The sequence below is a fragment of the Paroedura picta genome, chromosome 14, assembly GCF_049243985.1.
Source record: "Paroedura picta isolate Pp20150507F chromosome 14, Ppicta_v3.0, whole genome shotgun sequence".
Classification (NCBI taxonomy): domain Eukaryota; kingdom Metazoa; phylum Chordata; class Lepidosauria; order Squamata; family Gekkonidae; genus Paroedura; species Paroedura picta.
Window position 1 is genome coordinate 32,960,033 of NC_135382.1, and position 18,138 is coordinate 32,978,170.

General features: G+C 49.0%; 1 protein-coding gene across 1 annotated transcript; it reads right to left on the bottom strand.

Annotated features, from left to right (window-relative positions):
• Window positions 1-1,887: 1,887 nt before the first annotated feature.
• On the bottom strand, window positions 1,888-15,598 carry PLEKHF1 (pleckstrin homology and FYVE domain containing 1). Its single transcript, XM_077310184.1, has 2 exons — window positions 15,294-15,598; window positions 1,888-4,532 (listed from the first exon to the last, which is right to left on the bottom strand). Exon 2 carries the CDS (start codon window positions 4,517-4,519, stop codon window positions 3,701-3,703), a length of 819 nt encoding a protein of 272 aa, XP_077166299.1. The 5' UTR covers window positions 4,520-4,532; window positions 15,294-15,598; the 3' UTR covers window positions 1,888-3,700.
• Between the last annotated feature and the right edge of the window lie 2,540 nt (window positions 15,599-18,138).

The window sequence follows — 18,138 nt, forward strand, 5'->3', positions numbered from 1 at the left end:
AAGGTCAGCCCTTTTGTGCTCCCAAGCCCCAATAGAGAGAAAGGCAGTGTACAAATTAAATCAAAAAAATTAAGATGTGTAGACTTTTCAGTTTGGCATGTCAAACTGGTCCCCTCTTCTTCCTCCTCGTGTTAAAAAAAGTCTTGCTTCCTGAGGCCTTAATTTGCCCCATCTGGCCAAAGGAGCCTTTAAAAGCTGATGCAGCAATTAAGATTTGCCTCTGAAGAGCTGCTGGAGTTTTCTTTTGCCAAAAGTGTTCTCAAGCACTTGAAAGCACAGGGAGCACAGCCAAGCCGCTTGATGACCAATACCGAAACTTTAACCGCCTCCCCCCCAAAATTTGTTTTTCGATTTCATCACTGGTTAGAGCTGCTGTAATTCTCAGCCCGCAGAGGAAGAGACAGACAAAAGCCTTCCAGACCTCCTGCTTCCTGTTTCCTCTTGCAAGCTGACATTCAGGGGGACTGTGTTCGAGGCTCTCTCCCCCTGCACCTCTCTTGGTGAGCCGCCACGGTTACCAGGCATCCATCACCACTCACGGTGGTGACCAAACGGGAAAGGAAAAAGGGTCAACCTGGGACTCCGGGCAGGGGAGCCAACCTCCAAGCAGCAGGTAGAAATCTCCAAGAGACAAGAGACCAGTTGATCTCCAGGAGACAAGAGACCAGTTCACCCAACGTCAATGGTCACTTTGGAAGATGGATTCGGTGGCATTATACCCCACTGCTTTCAAATCGGCATCTCTTTAGGGGGAAAAGCAGGATATAAATGCAAACAAACAACTGAGAAAGTGTTCTTGGGATGAGGCCCTGTGGTGGAGGGCAGGATGGGAGAGCCAGTTCACATTAAATGCAACAGCTTCTGGAACAATGTGGGGTAACGGCCCCATCCTCACCTGTTTTTAGTATTCGTTTTCAACCAGACACAATATCCGATGAGGAAAACAGGGTTTTTCTGTTTAAACGGGTCTTAAAAAACCAGAGCCATCTGCTTGACTCCAGGGGTTTTGTTGGCCACATCTGTCATTAATGTACTGGGGGGGGGATGACACAAAGTTCCAGCTGATGCAGGCTGCTGTGGAAAAATACAAAAGGCCTGGGAGAACTGAGTCATTCTGAAAAGAATAAACCTGAGCAAGCACCGACAACAGGCCGGCCTCTTCCTCACTAATCGGACAAAGGGAATTTTGTTTCATCAAAGTTTATACCAGGGTTAGTCAAACTGCGGCCCTCCAGATGTCCATGGACTACAATTCCAGCGAACGCTGGCAGGGGCTCATGGGAAATGTAGTCCATGAACATCTGGAGGGTCGCAGTTTGACTACCCCTGGTTTAGACCCTGGGAATCTTGTTGGTCTCTAAGAGCTGGGTTTTTTTGTACCCTGCTTTTTACTAGCCGAAGGAGTCTCAAAGCGGCTTACAATCTCGCTTACCCTTCCTCTCTCCACAACAGACACCCTGTGGGGTAGGTGGGGCTGAGAGAGCTCCGAGAGAACTGTGACTGGCCCAGGGTCACCCAGCTGGCTGCTTGGGGAAGAGTGGGGAATTAAGCTTGTATCTCCAGATTAGAGTCTGGTCACTGGGCTACAATCGCAACCAATATAGTGCGGTGGTTACAGAGTTGGACCAGGCTCTGAGAAACTTGCTGGGTGATCTTGGGCCAGTTACACACTCTCAGCTTAACCTACCTCAGAGGGTTGTTGTGAAGACAAAAGGGAGGAAAGGAGAATGATGTAAGTCACTTTGCATAGCCACACGGAGAGCGGCAGGCTGCAAAGTGAGAGCGACAAAGAAGCATTACTGCCTGGAGATTAGGACTCCGATTTCTGTGCGGTTCTCCATAATCCAGATGCTTGACCAGCTTTCAAATAACACTTTCAAGCCATCCTTTTGTACTGATACATCACAATCTTTAATCAACAATTTGTTTATCAAAAAAGAGGAGGAATGGTTAATCAGGATAATCAGAGAAGAAGCAGTTTGGCTCCCATGTAAACATATTGTCAGACTGGTTAGGGAGCTGCAGACTTCAAATACCAGCGAATATTTCTGCCTCAGATGAAAAGAGAACCCACAGGGTAACACCATCAGTAGGAATATAATTTAGGTATAAAATTAACAGCCACAGCAAAGTTGCTGTTGTCTAATAGGTAACAATAGTGTAATAATATAAACGCGTTTCAACAGTATAAATAAGCTATCAGGGTTTTTTTAAAAATACTTTTTTTTTTTTTACATTGCATAATTTCTAAACAGAGACACCCAGGTTCAAACCAGGTTTAATGAGGTTTCGTTCACCCCCCAGATCCTGCCCCTTAATTTATAGTCTCTGTCTGTTTACATCTTCGGCCCTCACGGTAGCAGAGCAAATCGGTTGAAATTCCACACAAGAAAGTGAGTACAGCCTGGTTCTTCTGCGTCACGTCTCTCATGAGTTTGAGGCGAACACAAAACAGAGGCCAACTCAGCGACTAGTTTTACTTGGCAGAAAGCAAATAGTACAAAAAGAGCACCTTAGTCTTGCAACCGTTTCCTATTTTTCTGCAGTTCTGAAAAGCAAAATCTTCCTTCAGAGGAGACTGTAAGTGCCAAGGTTTTCAGAAATATTAGAGAGGGGAATTCCCTCCCCCCCGTACAATAAGTAACACAAGAAAATACTTAATTAAAATTAAACTCCCTTATTTGAAATAGGTATTTGACGCTCTGGGTTTTCTTCCACTGAAGATCCCTTTCTGTTGCACAGGCCATTCTATTTGGAAATGGTATATTTTAAGCATACATATCTTGAAACAAATTAATGGATGAAAATAAGATTTTTTGTCCCTCTAAGTAATAAGGCATGCAAATCCGCTTTTTGTACACGACACGGCAAACACCTAATTTTATGCCAAGTGGAAAACTACCATTTTCATCCAAAAATGTCCATTTACCTGAAACCCCAACAGCTAGGGCCTATTTTTTTTTTTAAAATATTATTTTGAATATGAAAATAATTCAAGCATTGCTGAAGCTAAGGAAAAGGCACGCATGCCAAAACTCACAAGGCAAAACTGCAGAGAGCTATTTATACACTGATTCCAAAATGTTTCCTAATGTGGAATCGAACACGGCTTCAAATGAAGGCTCACTTCAGAAATCATGAACGAAGTGGATTTTAGGGCATGCGACCGGTTAATTTGTTGTTCCCCTGTCCCCCACGTGGATCATTGTCCACAAAATGGCCCACCCATCACCCCCAATTCCTGGACCTTCAGAGAGATTCCATAGTGACTGATCTGGAATCCGTCCTCTGGTTCTAAAGGTTCTCCAGTACCAAAGGGAGTTCCAAAGGATCTTTTCCACTGCCCTCCCATCCCAACCCAAGAGCACAGGATCAACGTTTCATGAGTTGGGAACAAGGCTAAGCCTCAACATGAACTTATGGGACTGGCCTCTTTGGGAAAGCTGACATGTCTGGGTTCGTTATAAACACCCAGTTAAGCTCCACCTCTAACTTAAATTAAAACAGGGCCCTCTTAAAGGAGACGGTAGCCCCTCAATCTGACGTGACCATACCTCCTTATTCACAGAATAGGAAAACATAGGGAAGCGAGGAATGCAATCGACAAACTCTCTGGAAAGTGCCCTAAAGCTACCGCCGGTCCCCTGTGCTCCTCAGAAGTAACAACAGAGATCCTACAATTCACCGGGCTGCAAAGTGGTCACCTACGGAAGGATGACCACGGCACCTCCGACGTGTAAAACTCCGTGTCAGCCGGCCACTCCTCTAGTTTATCCTCGTCGGATCGATCGCTGTCATCCCCGCTTGACGGGTCATAGCCGACCGGAGGGGAGTCGGAGGGCCTTGTCTGGCTGCGGTGCTCTTCCGTTTTCTTTTTCTCGGCCACGAGCTGTTTATAGCAGAGGTTGCAAACCCTCAAAGGCTTGGGAGAAAGCCGGGGCATGAGGAACTTCTGCCGGGAGCACTCGCCACACACCACAAAGCCGCACTTCCGACAGTGGTGCCTGCGCGTGAGCGTGGAGAATTTGGTGTGCGTGCAACGCATGCAGATATCCGTGGCCTTATCGGGGATCCAGGGGGCGGCGTGTTCCGTCGGGGGCTGCTGGCCCGTTTTGGAGAGCGAGTGTCGGATGCACTCTTCCAGATGGTTGAGCCACTCTTTCCTCTCGGTGAGGGAGGCGGCCGAAACGACAAAGGACTTCTTGGAGGTCTTAATCATCCAGCGGTTCTTCATTTGCAAAGTATCGGGCAAGGTTTCCAAGGTGACCTCGTTCAGGGGGATGATGTGTTGCGAGCTGTACTTCCTCTTGCTGATCACGATGGTTCCGTAGACGAGGAGGTCGTTGAAAAGGAAGAAGATGCGCGGCTTGGCTTTCTTGCGGCATTCTTTGGTCAAAATGCCTTCGCCCAACAGGACTCTTCCGGGCACGGCTAGGGGCTGACCCGATGCCCCAAAACAGTGCTCCACAGCCGCGATGCGTTGGCTGTTGATCTCTGTATTCACCAGGTGGTCAACCATGTCGAAAAGTTACCTGGGGGCAGGAAGAAAAACCATTAGAAACACAACTTTTCAGAGCTGGAGTAGTCAAATTCACAATGACAAATTTTTAAGAGAAGAAAACGGTGTGCCTAACTAGACTCAAGTAGCTCCAAGACCTTTCTAAACAGAATTCGTTTCAAACCCAAGAAGTTTGAGACTTCTGTAGAGTTTGAAACCCAGGAAGTTTGAGCCGGATTTATTTGAAATGCGGTGCTGGAGGAGAGTTTCATGGACCAGCAAAAAAGACAAATAAGTCAGTTCTGGAACAAATCGAGAAGAAACTCCCCCTAGAAACTGATGCAATTGTACTTCGGGCACGTCATGTGAAGACAAGACTCATGGGAAGAGACAACAATACTAAGCAGCCAGGGAAAAGAAAGACACAACATGAGATATATTGATTCAATAACAGAAGCCACGGACTTCAGTGTGTTACACCCAATCAAGGCTGTTAAAGACAGGGCACTTCTAATTCACAGGGTGGCCGTAAGTCAGAAATGACTTGAGAGCCTGTAATACATGCATGTATCATGCTACTTGCCTACTCCCCCCTTAAAAGATGAACATTCAATGCATAAATATAAAAGATGAACATTTAGTGCCTAAAGATAAAATGGTATAGTCTCGGAAGGATGATACTCTACAACAGAACAAATTTAAAGTCCAGGGGCACGTGGTTTTGCACCTTTACGACCAGCAATGTTTTATTCAAAGTATGAGCTTTCATGTGTATGCATGCTTCCTCAAATACACTAAAGCTCATATACTTGGAATAAAACTTTGTTGACCTTCAAGGTGCCCCGGGCTTCAAATTTGTTCTGCTGCTTCAGACCAACACGGCTACTCACTTGAATAGACCCTACAGCGCGTCTTGATATGGTTTCGCCCTCAGTGCTTTAATAAACGCTCCAGCGCAATCCAGGGCACAAGATCAGAGAGTTTATACGTGGGAATCCCCAAGGACTTGCAGGAGTTATATCATTTCCCCCCTCCCCCACAATTTCCTCTTTCCCCTTCCTTGAAGCCCCCATACCCTGCCGAACTCAAAGCGGCTTAAGGTAAAAGGTAAAGGTATCCCCTGTGCAAGCACCAAGTCATGTCTGACCCTTGGGGTGACGCCCTCCAGCGTTTTCATGGCAGACTCAATACGGGGTGGTTTGCCAGTGCCTTCCCCAGTCATTACCCTTTACCCCCCAGCAAGCTGGGTACTCATTTTACCGACCTCGGAAGGATGGAAGGCTGAGTCAACCTTGAGCCGGCTGCTGGGATTGAACTCCCAGCCTCATGGGCAGAGCTTTCAGACGGCTGCCTTACCACTCTGCACCACAAGAGGCTCTTAGCGGCTTATGGTGCAACTAAAAGGTCAAGGTTTCGAAAAGATGGATAAAAGACCATAACTTAAAACCTCCATTAGGACTGCCTGTAAATAAAGACGAACTGAGTCAAACTCAGTCTTTAGGAAAGATGTCTTAATTGCCTCCTGTTCCAGGGTAAGCTGAAGCTCACAGAGAACGCACAGAGAATTCTCACACGTCCCCACCATACGACTGGTTGTTCGTCATGGAGCAGAAGCTCAGATCTCTAAAGATCAAGCAAGGGTTAGGTTCCCTTTCTGCAACCGTTGTGCAACCCAGGATTATTAATGCAGCTTCAGCAGACGGCCCGCCTCCCGCCAAGAATGGCCTTTTTAGGGATGTCGAGGAAACGAAGACACACAAGTGGTTTTATGGACAAAGCTTTGAGTCCAGCGAATGCTGGCAGGGGCTCGTGGGAATTGTACTCCATGGACATCTGGAGGGCCGCAGTTTGACTACCCCTGGTATAATCTATAAAAACTACCGCTGGCGGGGAGGCACGGTGCATAAAAGCCACCTGGGGGCAGAAACGGAACTCGCAGCACCTCTGATGTCGGCCTCCAACTGAAGTTGAAAACGCAATCTCCGAAACCAGCATGCTCCAATTAGGGAGGCAGGGACGTAAAGAGATGGCCGCGGCCCGCTTTTCATAGTCAGGAGAAAGAGGCCGCTGATTAGTGACGCTGCCCTCTTCTGTCCCTTTCTCCTTTGCAACATAAATATTTTGAGCTCGGCACATGAGGAGATTAATGACAACCCATGGAGCCAACCAAATACAAAAGGCAGAGAGCCTGATCCCCAGCAAGACTTCTGTCTGGAACAGCTCCTCACAAGTAAGCCCAGCTTGTTCAGACAGATTGACTCCTGGGTAAGAACATGTGTGCTTGCAGTCTTACCCTGGGGGCTGCCTTGGAAGGGTCCCCTCGCCTACCCCCCTCTTACCCACTAGCCCACATCCCGCTCCAGCTGTTGAGTTTCTCACACCACAGGGTTGCCAACTCCAGCTTGGGAAATTCTTGGGAGATTTGGGAACGGTGTTTGGGCAGGGCTGGGAATTCAGTGGGGACGTGCAGCCATGCAGCCAGGCCTCGAGGGCTGCCGGGCTTCCCAGTGAACAACCAGAGAATCTACCAGCTGCACCCATTTTAATGCAGCTGCAGTGAGAGAGAGAGAGAGAGAGAGAGAGAGAGAGAGAGAGAGACGCCCACATTTGCAAATGCAAAAGCCATGCAGGAATGTGCCTCCCAATAAACAGCCTAATGCATCCACAGAGAACAAATCCACAACGTGTCCGCCTTATACACTTAAAAAAAAGTGGTTTCATCTCGTTAGCTCTCAGCAAACCGGGGAATTGGGAAAGACGGCAACTTCCGCTCCCGGCATTGTTTCGAAGAAGCCATGATTGTTAAACCAAGCAGGTGGGGAAGCTAAGAGACTAGTCCACAAGGTCACAGTGTGAGAAAGAATTCCAGGCGGGGAGCTCACGGTGACCCCCTGCCAGCAGATGCCCACGGACTACAATTACCATGAGCCCCTGGCAGCATGCTGGCAGGAGCTCATGGTAACTGTAGCCTGTGGACATCTAGAGAGCCGCCGTTTGGCTGCCCCTGCTTTACAGCAAGAGCAAAAGAGACACCAGGAGAAACTGTCCCCGATTTTCCCTAGCCTCTGAAGTTATGTAACTGTCCAGTCTCTTGCAGCCCATCACAGCACATTAGGGTCATTCATCCCCAATGGACAATTTGGGAGGCACCCAGGAAAGCAGAGGGTGCTACAAAAACATTTGGATGCAACTGTGCAAGGACTGAGCCCATGGTAATCATGCCAAGCGCGGGAGAGATTCTCGGCTTCCACAAAACAACGCCTTGGCCTGGGCCTGCGCCCTGAAGTTCCCTTTGAGGAGGAAATGCTAATCCAGATTAGTTAGTTCTTTAGAAAATGAATAATGACTCTGCAGCGCTGAAAACAAATCCAGCAGCAATTTGAGGCCACGGTTTTGACCTGCTTTTGGGAAGGTCTGATTTGGGAAGGTTTGACCTTCAGGACAGGGATGGGCATTCGCCTTCCCTCCCATGTGGATCTTTGCAAGGTGTGTATGCTTCTTTTAGACTCCTCAGAAGGTTAATTGTCAAAGATGCTTTGTATAAGACAGTGTTTTTAAGGTCCCTTAAAATCTTGAAAGTTCAGGCACAGTACAACGAGAGTTTATGGTTTAAACAAGTAGGAGGCCGTCAGTGTTGCGTGGCAGAAAGCACACCAGACTAGACGCTGGAGAAAAGAAGCTGTTTTTTGGATTTTTACCACCTGAAGGAGTCTCCAAGTAGCTTACAATCCCCTCCGCTTCCTCTCCCACAACATACACCCTGTGAGGTATCTGAGGCTGAGAGAGCCCTGACAGAACTGTGACTGGCCCAAGGTCACCCAGCAGGCTCCGTGTGTCTCAAAGCAGCTTACAATCACCTCCCCACAACAGACACCCTGCGAGGCAGGTGAGGATGAGAGAGCTCTGAGAGAACTGTGACTGGCCCAAGGTCACCCAGCTGGCAGCACGTGGAGGAGTGGGGAATCAAACTCAGCTCTCCAGATTAGAGGCTGCTGCTCTTCACCAAGAAACCAAGCTGGCTGTAAGAGATCCGGGTTCAAATCCCTGCTCTCATGTGAAGCTTGTTGTAGGATTCTGAGCCAGCCTCCTTACATGCAATCCAACAAGACAGAATTTACTACATGCTTAATTTTCTCCTTGAGTCGTGGGACTGTAAGAGTCCTTGGCTTCCCAAGAAAGGGCTGCTATCCACACCAGCAGAACAATACGCCTTTGAAAGGTCACAATAGCAACTCCCCCCTTTCTTCATTTACTAAACACAAAGTCCCTCTGGGATGGAGAAGTGAAAGGCCCTGTTAGAAGAAAGAGCACGCTTCTGTTCGCTCCTGCTTAAAAGTCAAGGGATACACGCATACTGCACGGAAGTAGATTTCCCCAAGAACAGCAGGCCAAATCTGGACTGCAAAGGCCGAATCTGAACTCATGCAAACAGTCTAGGTCAGAATGAAATAGGAGGGGTGAGACCCAGTGACAGACCAAACAAGGAGCAAGCAATAAGCCACTGGGACCCCGAGTGCATTCATCAAATTATTGCAGTGTAATAGGCTTCTAGGGAGTCTTCAATCTTTGGTTCATTCTTTAAATACGTAATATCCTTAATCAATCCGAAGGTGTTTCACTGCATAGCTTTACGGAGGGATGTCAGATTTCAAATTGTTTCCAACTGGAAACTCCTACATAGAAGAACAAGCTCTTAACAGAGAATCTGGTATATGTAGTTTTTAACCTGAATCCCATTACAGCCAACCAAAGACCGTGGCAGAAAATTCTATAAACAGCTACTCCTCACTAAGCCATGGTACGAACATATATGGTCATGTTGACCCACCCACTCCTTCCCCAAACAGCCAATGATGGGCCTGGAGGAGGTGGGAAGGGAGGGGCCCCAGGTGGGCGTGTCCACAGCTTTGCTTCCCAACCCTATTCTGCACCATTGTGCCACTTCTGGGGTTTCTCGAAGCCTGAAAAATGTTTCAGGAGTGTCTCAATGCTAAAAAAAAGTTGAGAAAGGCTGATCTAAACTCGGGGATTCAAACCTTTGGAGCTCTCTGTCAACTGATGGCTGATGTGTCAAGATGAACGTCGAACTATGGGATGTTGGCAGATGTGCCATGAACCTTACGAGTCGGTTGTCCTAAATCTATCCTGTAAGGCAGGGGTGGTCAAACTGCGGCCCTCCAGATGTCCATGGACTACAATTCCCATGAGCCCCTGCCAGCAAATGCTGGCAGGGGCTCATGGGAATTGTAGTCCATGGACATCTGGAGGGCCGCAGTTTGACTACCCCTGCTGTTAAGGGACCATTGTCTGCACAACTAGCATCGGGGGAAAGCGGTCTATAAAGGTGACCTCTTTCTTCCAGCAGCTATCCTCTGCATCGGATCCAGTACAAAATTTCCACATAGGCTGGCGCTCTTTCTCAAGCAAAAACCCACGAAAAAAGACCACGGCAGGCTCACAAGCCAAGTCAGACGCACTGCTTCCTCACTTGGGTTTCTGCTTGTGCAACACGTGGGCACCACCAAATTCTAAGCGGAACCAATTCCCTGGTGAGGGATTGAAATCTGGAATTCAACCTGACTGTAACCAAACCGGAGCACATGAAATCGTGGGCCGCAAGCGTTCCGCTGTAGTCTCCAAGCCCAAAACCGTGTGAAGTTCTCTCAATAGAAGGACTGAGAGTTCCCCAATGCCGTCTGCTGTCTAAAATAAAACGGAGACTCTGCACGGAAGGGACACGAACTCTGCCAGCTACACAAATCACTCAGAACTCCCAACATTTATATTCTGAATAAGCCCCAACCCAGCTGGCTGCTTGTGGAGGAGGAGTAGATTTCCTGAAAGGAAATTGCCCTCCGCTGTTGAATGTTCTGAGATCCCCCCATGCCCGTCCCCTTTTTGCAACTCCGTCTCCACCCTCACATGGTTTAGAAACTCCTGTTTTTGTCCTTCAAGGCAAAAGCTGGCGTTCTTCCGAGGCTGAATTCGGTACTCACCTCTCCCTCCGTTTTTTTGCGCTGATTCAAACACCCAGCCGCTGAGGATAGCGTTTTTAAATTCGGCTTCGATAAGCCTCGATTTAGGGCTGACCTGGAAAAACCCCCTGCTCTGTGGGTTTATTGTTTATTTATTCACTCACACCCCACCTTTCCTCAGAGCAGCTCCAAATTTAGAAAGCCATCCTGTTCAGTGTCACAGATTTATAGTCCTTTTGGCTCAATCCATAACAGATTCCTAAATTAATGCCACAGGGACAGTGGCTGGCTAGATTCTGAAATCCGTGGACCGGAGAACTCTCCTGACACCCCGTCATTTCAGTTGGGTGGGAGCATCATCTGGGCATGGACCTGGGGGTCACTGTGGGTGGGCAGGCAGTTGTCAATTTCCTGCATTCTCCAGGGGGTTGGACTAGACGACCTTGGAGGCCCCACCCAACTCTATGGTTCTGTGACTAGGATCCTCCTCCTGCCCCTGCAACCAGGGGTAGTCAACCTGTGGTCCTCCAGATGTCCATGGACTACAATTCCCATGAGCCCATGCCAGCATTTGCTGGCAGGGGCTCATGGGAATTGTAGTCCATGGACATCTGGAGGACCACAGGTTGACTACCCCTGCCTGCAACGATTTCTCTTTACTAGCCCAACTTCCTTGATTTCAGAAGGAACTTGTCGGGAGCTGCAAGAGACTGAAAATTAGTCACGCTGCCAAACTCATGGCTGGCTGCAGCCCCAAGAACCATTTTCCTGGAAAGAAGCCCCAACAAGTGGGGTTTCCTTCCAAGGAAGCCCGGCAGTTCCTTTTACTTGAGCTAGTCACATGCTCTCAGTCTAACCTACTTCACAGAGGAGAGGAGAAAAACAAGCTGCTTTGGGCCCCTGGGGAGAAAGGCGGGATGCCGATAAAATCTAAATACCCAATTAACATCCAATTGACATCCCCTCTCTTAAAGCGACAGGGCATTTTTTCCTCTCTGTGCTACTGGCAACCTGGGGCTAGTGCATCTTAAGTCTGTAAGATTCTCCTAACAGAATTATGGCGACAGACCCAAAAGGAGACCTGAAAGAACTCCCGACTTCTTGGTGGAGTGGTTAAGAGCGGAAGCTTCTAATCTGGCGAGCCAGGTTTGATTCCCTTCACCTCCCCATGCAGTCAGCTGGGTTATCTTGGAGCTAGTCAAAGTCCTGATAAACCTGTTCTCACAGAGCAGTTCTCTAAAAGCTCTCTCAGTAGCTCTCTCAGTCCTACTTACCTCACAGGGTGTCTGTGGTGGAGGGAGAGAAGGGAAGGCGATTGTAGGCCCCTTTGAGACTCCTTCAGGTAGAGAAAACCGGCATATAAGAACCAACACTAATTCTTGCTATGACACTGTTTTGGTATTAGGTCAGCCTTAACAAAACGTGGCAAAATTATTTTTTGTTTTTGTTTTTTAATTGCTTGGACCTAAACAACTGCTTGGAAATCCTGCACAAAATACATGTAAACCTTGAGTAGCAATTAACTTTTAACAAGGGCCCAGTTCTTCACTGAGCTGGGGATGAAAGCCCAGGAAGTCAGACACCACCCTCTGACTCACTCCCCCGTGGGTGCCCATCCAGACTCGGCCACCCCCTCCTCCCTGATTCCTACACGGTGTGCCCCTCACTGTGTACACAAAGTTCCCTTTTACTAGCCTCATTCCTCTGCCTTTAAAGTTGGGCAAACAAAGGTTTCCTAGACATGGACAGAAGGGGTGGGAAGACTAATTTTTTCCCCTTAGGGCAAGTTGCTTTTAAAGGCACAGGGACAGTCACAAGAGAAGGGGGGGGGCAACCCCAATAGTGACTGCTTTTGAAAAGCTCCCTGTTGCATTCACTGGCAAAGGACAGAGGCATAGGCAGCTTTAAGGATGAAGAGTTGGCTTTTATACCCTGCTTTTCACTCCCTGAAAGTCCCAAAGCAGCTGACAAACACCTTTCCCTTCCTCTCCCCACAACGGACACCCTTGTGAGGGAGGTGTGCGTGAGAGAGCTCTGAGAGAACTGAGACTAGCCTAAGGTCAGACACCCTCCAAAGTTGGTGAAGCTGAGAGCTCTCTGAGAGAACTGTGACCAGGCCAAGGTCATAAAACTGGCTGCATGTGGAGGAGTGGGGGATTCAAACCCCATTCTCCAGATTAGAGGCTACTACTCTTTACTACACTGTGCTGGCTCTAAACAAGGATTAGACAGATGAATTTCCTCCAGGCCAGGCTGGATTCTGGAGATTACTGGTGCATGACATTACTGGGCATGAAACTGGGGTCACTGTGGATGGGCAGGTAGTTGTGAGCTCCTGCATTGCACACGGGGTGGACTAGATGACCCTGGATGCTCCTTGATCCAACTCTATGATTCACAGATATATCAGTGGCAACTAGGCATGGTGCCCAAAGGGAAACTCCACTTTCAGTCAACCTCTGACCGAACATCAGGAAAACGCCTCAGCCTCTGTGCCCTGTTGTTGGACCTCCAGAGGAACTGGTTGGCCACCGTGTGAGACGGGATGCTGGACTAAATGGATCGCTGGCCTGGTCCAGAAGGGCTCTTCTTATGCACACCTGGGTTCTGAGCCATATGGCTTCGGCAACCTTCTCCCAGGACTGTGGCGACAGTGTGGATAACCTCACGCATACCTGCAATGCTCAAGCTGTTTGGTGGGAGTAGGAAGGGCTGTTCTTTCCGGAGACCCGTTCATTTGTGGTAGGGCCACTTGCTTCAGGAGAGGCTGGGGAATTGTGGGATCCGGAAATCAAGTGGGCCAGAACCCCTGCAGCGATCGCTTCTCCGGCTATATAAAAGGTGCACTCGCTAGGTGATGGCCTGACACCATCCCTGAATGGCTTAAAAGCCCAAACCTTGTTCCCACGCCTGTCCCCTTTGGACGCTAGACAAAACAAGTGAGAAAGAGCTTAACATTTGGATCCTGGCAACCCTTTGGCTTCCTCACCTAGTTTAGACAGGTGCACCTGACTCATCCATGGCATTTTTGTCGCCCAGGTGTTCCGCCACTCCCAGTGGCAAAGGGATCTTTCGGTCTCCCTGTTTTTTCAAACCCCTTGGAGAGGAGGCAGCACATAACCACGGCATGTGGGGTCAAGCCCTACTGTTAAACCCGGAGACCCTTCCCACCTTCCTTCCGGGGAAAAGGGCCTTGTTTGTGAGAAATCGCTATTTTTTTTATTCCTCCCTGCATCACCCCTTCCAAAGTGTTCCGTTCGGCCTCCCCACCAGAACTCTCCACCCCACCCCACACAAAAACCAACCTCAGGTTCTGGATGGGTTAGATTGGAGTCCAGCAGCATCATAAGAGACCCACAAGATTTTCAGAGGTGTGATCACCCCAGAACCCTTTGTGGGATACAAGTTGGGAGATCCTACTTGTATATAATGCATTTCTGGCATGGCATGTGTGTAATATAGCCACAAGATCCTAAGCCACACTGGCAAAAGACGTTCAGGGATGGTTGGTTATGGTCTGGTATTCCAGCGTGGTTAAGAACGGCAGCTTCTGATCTGGAGAACTGGGTTGGATTCCACACTCCACCACCTGCAGCCTGCTGGGTGACCTTGGGCTAGTCACAGTGCTCTTTGAGCAGTTCTCACAGAGTTCCTTTAGAGCTCTCTCAGCCCCACCTACCCCCAGGGTGTCTGTTGCGGGGAGAGGAAGGGAAGCTGCTTTGGGACTCTTTCGGGTAGTGAAAAGCAGGTTAGAAAAAGCCAGCTTCTCTTGGGGGTCACCCAACCAACGGCCAGCCAGGGCGGACCAGGCTTGGCTTCCGAGATCTGACCCAATCGTGCTGTCCAGGTCAGAAGGCTTGTCGTTGAGGAAGAGATCTGAAGAATTCAGCCCAGCTGCTACTCACAGACGATCCTCCCCCGCCCCCAGTTTTGTTAGTTTTGAAGGTGCTGCTGGACTCTGGCTCTTTTCTGCATATCTGATGGAGCTTTGACACCAGTTCATGATAAGGTTGCCAATCCCTAGGAAGCCGATGCCTGGAAAATCCTTACGTCTCTACGTTGGTCTGGGAACTGATGCTGCAGACCAGGGCTAGTCAAACTGCGCCCCTCCAGATGTCCATGTACTACAATCCCCATAAGCCCCTGCCAGCATTCGCTCATGGGAATTGTAGTCCATGGACATCTGGAGGGCTGCAGTTTGACTACCCCTGCTGCAGACCAACCCGGCTCCCCTCCGAAACTCCGTTCTGGACCGTGATTCTGGGCCGAGCCGCTTTTACCGGCGGCTGAACACGGTTGGAAAAGACACCTGTTTCTCTTGGTCTGTTTCAAGAACTCGAAAGGGGGGGGGGAGATCACGGTTCCTTTTCAAAAACCCTTTCAAAGCGCACACGCTCACACCAACAAACCACGCGCCTGCAGAGCGCGGGCCACATCCTTTGCAATGCGGCCAGGCCCTGCGCATGGGGGGAGCCTTGGGGGTCCTTAACCCCCCCCCCCCCCGATTAAATAAAAGAATACCCAGAGCTACTCGTTGAATCGATGGAAGCCCATTTGTAGCGGTAGGAGAGACAAAACTAGTAGAAAAAGTGTTTAAAAACTCGGGGGGGGGGGAGGAAGGTGAGAGCGAACTCATTAAGTTACACAAGGGCTCCGGAAAGCACCGCAACCCCGGGCTGCTAAAAATCCCATGCCCGGGCCCGCAAACTTTCCCCGAGCGACAGGAGAGGGAGGCGCCCTGACTCCGGATTCCCTTCGAGCACTCGCGCAGGGCGGAGGAGCCCACGGGAGAAGGAGCCAGCCAGCCAGCCGCGACCTACCTCCTCTCCACTTTCCCCGTTCCGCCTCCAGCCCCGCCGACGGCCGCCTGCGCTCCTTCGCAGCCCGCGCGGCTCTCACGACCGGGCCCGCTGGGAGACGCCTTCGGCCGGCAGGCTGCGCCTCTCCCCGCAGCCGCCGCTCTTCCCGCAGCCGCGACGCCAAGGCCGGCGGGGGAGCGACATCAAAAGCCTCTTTGGAACGTTGCAACTCTCTCGACGTTCCATTCTCCGCTCCCCGCCCCCTTCTGTAGGGCCGGCGGCCAATCAGCGCGCCGCAGCCGCCGAAGCAGGACCGTCCGGTTCTGGAACGCTCCGACTCAGCATTCCAGGCTGGCCACGCCCCCGAGGCCCAACTACAAAGGCGACCAATAAGAAGGGCGCGATCAAAGCTTGATGAATGCGGGAGAGCGGGTGGGAAAAGGACAAAACAACTGCAGTGGATGGGGGACTGTGACATTATAGTCTGCTGAGACCCCACCTCTCCCCAAAACTCACCCTCTCCAGGCTCTACCCCCAAATCCCCAGGATTTTGCCAACCCGTAATTGGCAACCATGATGGGGTTGAAGACTGGTGGTCGTCCAGCAGCGGCTGGGCAGATACTTATCCTGGATGCTTTCATCTGTTCCTGCACTGAACAGGGGGTTGGATGGCCTGTATGGCCCCTTTATGATTGTATAATGGGATTCCCGAGAGTCCACCCTCTCAAGCTGCTTTCTTTCTCCAGGGAAACTGATCTCGGGTCTGGAGATCCAGGCCCCACCTGGAGTTTGGCAAGAGTACTTGTTACCCTGTTTAGCGTTGTGAACGAGGGCCTTTGGTGGACAAAGATGGGTCTTGGACATTTTTCTGGATATTCATGCTCCCCTTGCCTGCAGATTTTACTGCATGCTGATTTATTGATTGTTTTCTTTTGCTGTATCGGGGAGCGGAGGGATGCCGAGGACAAATGTTTCCATGACGAAATGCATTGGCGAGGGGATGGGGATCCTTCAGCTCTGTGGACTAAATTCATTCAGGCTTAGGGGATCTTGCCGCTCTGCTCTCATTCTGAGCTGCTGCCTTATCCTAAAAAGCACTACAGTCAAGGGTTCTTTTTCAATTGAGAAATGACCTAAAGGTGTAATCTTGTTCCAGTAGACAGAGGTTTTTTTCAAGAAAACAACCTTGAAAGAATTTCCAGATGGGTAGCCATGTTCGTCTGTCTTGCCAAAAAGAAAAGGAAAAGGACAAACGCCAGGAATTTGGGTTCTGCCAGACTCCTCAAAAGTTTTCCCTTCCAATGGCTTGTGCGATATAGCTTATTTTAATGTCTGTCTTTTGTACCTGGGGAGGAGAAGCAGCCCAGCTCAGCCATAGAGCAGGGCATTCCACAGGTCCAGGGACTACAATTCCCAGGACTGTAGTCCATGGACACATGGACAGCTGCAGTTTGGCCACCCCTGCCATAGATTCTGCCCTACAAAGCAGCCATTTCCTTCAGGACAGTGCCCATCCCCTTCCCAGGCAGTAAGGAAATGGCAAAGGTATGTTCCTTATAGCTGACAACTTGATGTCTCTAATATTTGCTCTGGTTCAGCGTATTTATTTTGGGATTTATAGGCACCAAATGGCTCTACAGAGCTCTGTTAATCTCTCTGTATAGAGAGAGATGTACATATGGAAACACACACCACAAAGCAAAGTATCATAAATAAAAATCTTCTATATGTGCTGAGTTTTCACGTATATAAGTTCAAACAGACATTGTACAACCATAAAACAATACAAAATTTTGGGGGTAAATATTTCTGTGCAATTAGAAAGTTGGCTAACGTCTTTGATGTTCAGAAAACACAGAGAAAGACACTGGATAACCAATTTTATGCACTTTGCTAGGCTTTAGAATTTTTCTGTTCCATCATCTTCAAAATGATCCTCACATCCAGCCCAGTTTCCCAGTTAGCAAGTTTGGAAGCCATGCCGGTTTCATTTTGGGGCAGCGTTCTTTGGTTGACTTCCACGTGCCTAGAAATTCAGATTTATTGTTCATTCCCCAACGTTGTCTTTCCTGGAAGGGGGGGGGGATAAATAAGACCGTGCTGCTGATGCCTCTTTTGAATTCTCATTCTTCATTCGCTCCCCTTTTATTTAAACAGCGATCTTACATTCATTGTGTGTTCTCTTATTATACCAGGGAAATCGTGATGAATGATTAGGTATTTCAAACACTAAAACTTAGGTAGATTAGCTACTTCAAATATTAGAGCTGAAAAAATATTGCAGAGGACAAGAGCATGATAATAATCAGTTAATTTAAAAAGTTGTAAATGTGTTCAACCTGTGATAGGCGGAATCTTCACCGAAGTACGGAAAAGAACTAAACTGCAGGGAACTTCGGGATGGGTCTCTGTGCAGGATTAACACATCGGCAGGGACTGCGCATGCAGGAAGGCGCATGACCTGCTGACCCCTCGAGATTCCACTTCTGTGCCTCCCCTCCCCCTTCAGCGAGGGCCATGCGAAGGGACGGCAACCTCTCTAGTGCTGAAAGCCAACATATTTTAGATTTATTTTATGTTTTTATAGAAAATTGTTCATTGGTATTTTGCCTTTCTCCCCAAAGGGCTCACATGCTTCTCCTAAAAGCAGCCCTTTGAGGCAGATTACACTTATAAGTTACACTTGCATTGCTCTTCACTTTCATGTTGCAACTCAGTATTTATTTACTTCTTTGACATCTCGTGTTTCTTTCCAGTGGTAGTATTGGAGGTTTTTTAGGCCAGTCATACACTTAGAATCCTAGAATCATAGAGTCGGAAGGGACCTCCTGGGTCAGGGGTAGTCAAACTGCGGCCCTCCAGATGT

What these genes read in the sequence shown, in the direction of transcription:
- PLEKHF1 (XM_077310184.1), bottom strand. Translation starts at nt 4,519, where the DNA reads ATGGTTGACCACCTGGTGAATACAGAGATCAACAGCCAACGCATCGCG.